Raw genomic sequence first — 5,000 nt, 5'->3', positions numbered from 1 at the left:
GTAGGACATTGTCCTTCAAACTAACGAGTGAGTTTTCCTAACTTGATAATTGTTACAGTGTAAGCTACCAGTATCTGTATTCATCACGTGTTGTTGTTAGACAGTCTCCATCAGTAAGAGTTGAGGCTCCCGGACCAGCTCCAGTGGTACATGTGCGCCAGCTGTGTGAGGTGTCCCGGCTGAGCCTCGCTGTATGCTGGCTGGTGGTGGAGCAGTGGAGAGTACGCGGCGCCCTTCATAACCGCTCCTCCGTGGTGGTGATACGCGGTTGTTGTTGTCTTTTCCAAAAAAGTCAAATTTGTTTTAACTTATTATTTGTTTTTTGCAGACAGTTTTAACTCTGTTTAATGTTTGAATCAACATTTTGACCGACTTGTTTTTTTTCCGTAATCTGTATTACACTGTGATTAGACTGTAACTGTTAGAAACACTTAGTATGTAGAACTCAAAACTTTAACTTTGTTTTTAACATATGGAAGATACGTTTTCATTAATAATCCTCACGTCTTGTTAGACAGCCTCTATCAGTAAGAGTTCAGGCTACGAGACAAGCTCAAATGCCAACTTTAGGAAGTTTTCCTTCAAACTTGGAATTTTACATTTTTCCTTACTTTTTATTTTATTTTTTATTTTTTTACAGTGTAGCCTATGCCGTCTCCATCAGTAAGAGTTGAGGCTCCCGGACCAGCTCCAGTGGTACATGTGCGCCAGCTGTGTGAGGTGTCCCGGCTGAGCCTCGCTGTATACCGGCTGGTGGTGGAGCAGTGGAGAGTACGCGGCGCCCTTTATAACCGCTCCTCCTCCGTGGTGGTGATATGCGGCGCACAGCGGCAGACTGCGCAGACTCAGACCGGAGCGCAGCGTGGCCTCTACGTCACACGGCGCCGTGATGACGTCACAGGGCTTCCCGTCGCCGTGGCGCAGCAGCAGCGCGGGGAGGGGGAGGGCGAGGCGGCGCGCGGACGGCAGCAGCTGCAGCGCGTGGCCGACCCGCGCGCGCTTCACCTTGTAGCGATGATTCTGGAACCAGATCTTCACCTGGAGGGGAGGGAGGAGGGGTACAGGGAGTAAGACGGGTGTCTGTCTGTCTGTCTGTCTGTCTGTCTGTCTGTCTGTCCGTCGGTCGGTCGGTCTGTCTGTCTGTCTGTCTGTCTGATAGATACATACATATATACAGTAGGCTACATACAAACATACATGCATACACACACACACACACACACACACACACCACACACACAGACAGACAGACAGACAGACAGATAGATAGATAGATAGATAGATAGACAGACAGACAGACAGACAGACAGACAGACAGACAGACAGACAGACAGACAGACAGACAGACAGACAGACAGACAGACAGACAGACAGACAGACAGACAGACAGACAGACCGACCTGGTTGGGTGTGAGCCTGACTGCCCGGGCCAGGTGCTCTCTCTCGGGGGCAGACAGGTAGCGCTGCAGCCTGAAGCGACTCTCCAGCTCCAGGGTCTGAGCTTTGGAGAACAAGACACGCCGCTTTCTGCCGCCTCTCGCCTTCTGCCCGTCTGCTGCTGCATCGCTCCCTAGACAGACAGACAGACAGACAGACAGACAGACAGGCAGACAGACAGACAGAGTTAGGACTGAACAAGGAGACAGACAGACAGAGTTAGGACTAAACAAGGAGACAGACAGACAGACAGACAGACAGACAGACAGACAGACAGACAGACAGACAGATAGACAGACAGACAGACAGACAGACAGACAGACAGACAGAGTTAGGACTAAACAAGGAGAAGCAGCTTTCAGTTTTTATGCACCAAATATCTGGAACAAACCCCCAGAAAATCAAGTCTGAAAGCTTTTCTGTTTCCATTTCAACATGTCATTGTTATTTTATTTAAATGTTTTATTTATTTTCATTCACTTTTCTAATGTGTATTATGTGTTTTAATCTTGCCCCTGTAAAGCACTTTGAATGGCCTTGTGTCTGAATTGTGCTATAGAAATAAACTTGCCTTGCCTTGCCTCGCTCCCCGTCTTCTGCCCATCTGCTGCCGCGTCGCCGCTCCTGAAAGTTAAAGTCAAAGTTTATATCTATAGCACGTTTAAAAGACAACATTAGTTGACCAAAGTGCTGTACAAGACAAGAAAGATAGATAGATAGATAGATAGATAGATAGATAGATAGATAGATAGATAGATAGATAGATAGATAGATAGATAGATAGATAGATAGATAGATAGATAGATAGATAGATAGATAGATAGATAGATAGATAGATAGATAGATAAAAATACAATACTAAACAAATAGGCCGAAGATACACAACAACAACATAAACAACGACAAAAAACTCAATTTGAGTTAAAAGCCAAAGCAAAAAAGTGAGTCTTTAGTAACGATTTAAACTGGTCAATAGACTGGGCAGTTCTCAGACTCAGGAGAAAACTGTCAGATAGATAGATAGACAGACAGACAGACAGACAGACAGACAGACAGACAGACAGACAGACAGACAGACAGACAGACAGACAGACAGACAGACAGACAGAGATTGGGAGCAGCCACAGCAAAAGCTCTGTCACCTTCTCGCCTTCTGCACTGCTGCCGCGTCGCCTATCTTTGCCGCCTCGCCACTTGCCGCGTCAACGGTAAGCCGCGCGGTAGATTTGGGCTCAGTACGGGCCTCTAGGGAGATACCATGTACTGCAGGGAGACAGGGGAAGGAGAATGGGATTACTCTCAATACTCTGGTTACTCTAAAACAGCGCAGACACCGAGAAACTTCAAAATAACAACGAAAACATTGTAATTTGACCACTGTTTTCCAACATGTTTTTGTATATTTACCCACTTATCTATTGTTGTTTGTCTGTATTTGTATGCACTAAGGTAAAACTCATTTCAATAAAATCGCCTAAAACATATACTTTGTGCCAGTAGCCTTCATTAAGCTGATGCAATAGAATAATGTGTTAGGACTTAGCACTTAATTCACGAGTTCTAGTGCAATAGGGCAATGTGCCATTATCGTATTAACACTTGCACTTACACCTTACACCTGTGCAAAGTGCATTTGACTTGACATTACTTCCTTTACTATACGCCTGATTTAATATTTTGACAGTGAAAGAATAGAAGAGAAATTATACATCCAACGACTAGGGTTTAACTATGATTATTCAAATATTCATATAATTGAAGAAGAAAAACGGAAAATGGATCTACTTAAAAATTGACCGTGTATTTGTTTTTGTTTGTTACGCACGACCAAACACACACACACACACACACACACACACACACACACACACACACACACACACACACACACACACACACACACACACACACACACACACACACACATACACACACACACACACACATTGAAGATTTTTAGATGTTTCAATATAAATGATACGATAGAAATTAGATGTCGTTTCTATTATAATTTGAACTGGTCATGGATCTCCTTAATAATTCAAGGACACATCGTTTTTGCGCGGATTAATACCATTTTCTTATGAGTAATTTTGGTTATTACGCGCAAGAAAATAGATCAAATAAACTGATCTTTCTGTCTACTGAAAACACGTTTCCATCGTTACATGGGAAGTGCAAAAATATAGTCACATTGAAGACATAATAAATAATATAACACATAATAATATAGAAATAATCGGACTTTTTTAAAAACAAAAACAAAAAAAACAGTTTGTAAGTAGAGATGTGGAATCCTCACATTTGAATTGCAGGTCAAACTGCTATTTACGCAAGCGAATTCAATTAAGCGTTGATTTGGTTATTACGCACGAGCGAAAGGAGCCACATTGAAGAGTTCAGATGTATTAACATACATTATATGATAGAAATAAGCAGATGGTTCCATTATTATTTGTCACATCAAGTCTCCTTACGTGAGAAGAGCAAGTAAAACGGTTTATACACGTTTGATTTGATAGTTAGGCACCAGTAAATACAAAACCGAGTAAGATAGAATAATTTGAATATGCAATATATGATAGAAATAAACAGATTTTTCTATACTTTAAAAAATCTCCTTACATGAGAAGTGTAGGACAACCCGATTTTTACACAGTAGAATTCAATGAATGAATGGTTGATTTGGTAAAAATACGCACGAGAGAAAAGAGTTACATGGAGAGAAAAAAATTATAATCATATACGATAGAAATTAGATGACTTTTCTATTTTAATGTTTAGAAATAACTCTCCTTATATGAGAAGTACAGGTCACCAGATGCAATTCAATTAACTTAATTTATCTGTTAGGAAAATCACGATTGCAGAGGCTCATAAATCACGTATCCAGCAACACAGCATAGCGAACACACATCACATACCAGCAGTCATGTGCCATTGATAATGGTCAGTGCGTAAAGCTGGCACAAAGCACAATAAGGAATAGGCAATAAGAACATTCCATAATGCATAGAACAGTAATTAATACGACAAATAGTGTTGATTTGGTAATTACGCACGTACATAAAGGCTCATGTTGAATACTTTATTTTTGAATACACAGTAAATGATAGATACAGCTCTGGAAAAAATTAAGAGACCACTCCAAATGTTCAGTGTTTCTCGTTTTACTCTTTATAGGCATATGTTTGAGTAGAATGAACATTTTGGTTTTATAATATAAACTACTGACAAACATTTCTACCAAATTCCAATACATTTTTTCTCATTAAGAGCATTTCCATTAGGCTAAGTAATGTAGAGATGAAGATTTAAGAAAAATCCAGACTGGTCTCTTAATTTCTTCCGGAGCTGTGTAAGGATATTTTTTTTTTTGGTTTTTAAACATGAATTCTTACGTGAGAAATGCAGGTCAGTTGGTCCGCGGCTCCACGTGCGGTAGTTCGCTCCCTTTAATCCCCTCGCGCTATCTGAACCTATTGAGACCTCCCCCGGTTCTCCCTCCTCTGTCTCCTCTGTGCCTACCCCGACACATCGCCTCGCAGCCGGGCTAGGGAGCT

The 5,000-nt window shown here is 41.5% G+C and overlaps 1 protein-coding gene across 1 annotated transcript in view; it reads right to left on the bottom strand.

The window, feature by feature from the left end:
- Positions 1 to 660: 660 nt before the first annotated feature.
- The window catches only part of nkx2.2b (NK2 homeobox 2b), a gene marked incomplete at both ends in the record, with an annotated part of 4,392 nt that continues 52 nt past the window's right edge, over positions 661 to 5,000 (bottom strand). The window contains 5 exons of the mRNA XM_080047525.1: positions 661 to 1,038; positions 1,401 to 1,570; positions 2,009 to 2,061; positions 2,580 to 2,700; positions 4,839 to 5,000. The exon at positions 4,839 to 5,000 is cut by the window's right edge and continues 52 nt beyond it. Coding sequence (XP_079903651.1) covers positions 661 to 1,038; positions 1,401 to 1,570; positions 2,009 to 2,061; positions 2,580 to 2,700; positions 4,839 to 5,000 — 884 coding nt within the window. The remainder of the gene's footprint in view (positions 1,039 to 1,400; positions 1,571 to 2,008; positions 2,062 to 2,579; positions 2,701 to 4,838) is intronic.

Source organism: Ammodytes marinus (assembly GCF_949987685.1).
Source record: "Ammodytes marinus genome assembly, chromosome: 19".
Taxonomy (NCBI): Eukaryota; Metazoa; Chordata; class Actinopteri; order Uranoscopiformes; family Ammodytidae; genus Ammodytes; species Ammodytes marinus.
Note: the sequence above shows the minus strand (reverse complement) of the source record. Positions and strands in the feature narration are given on the sequence as shown.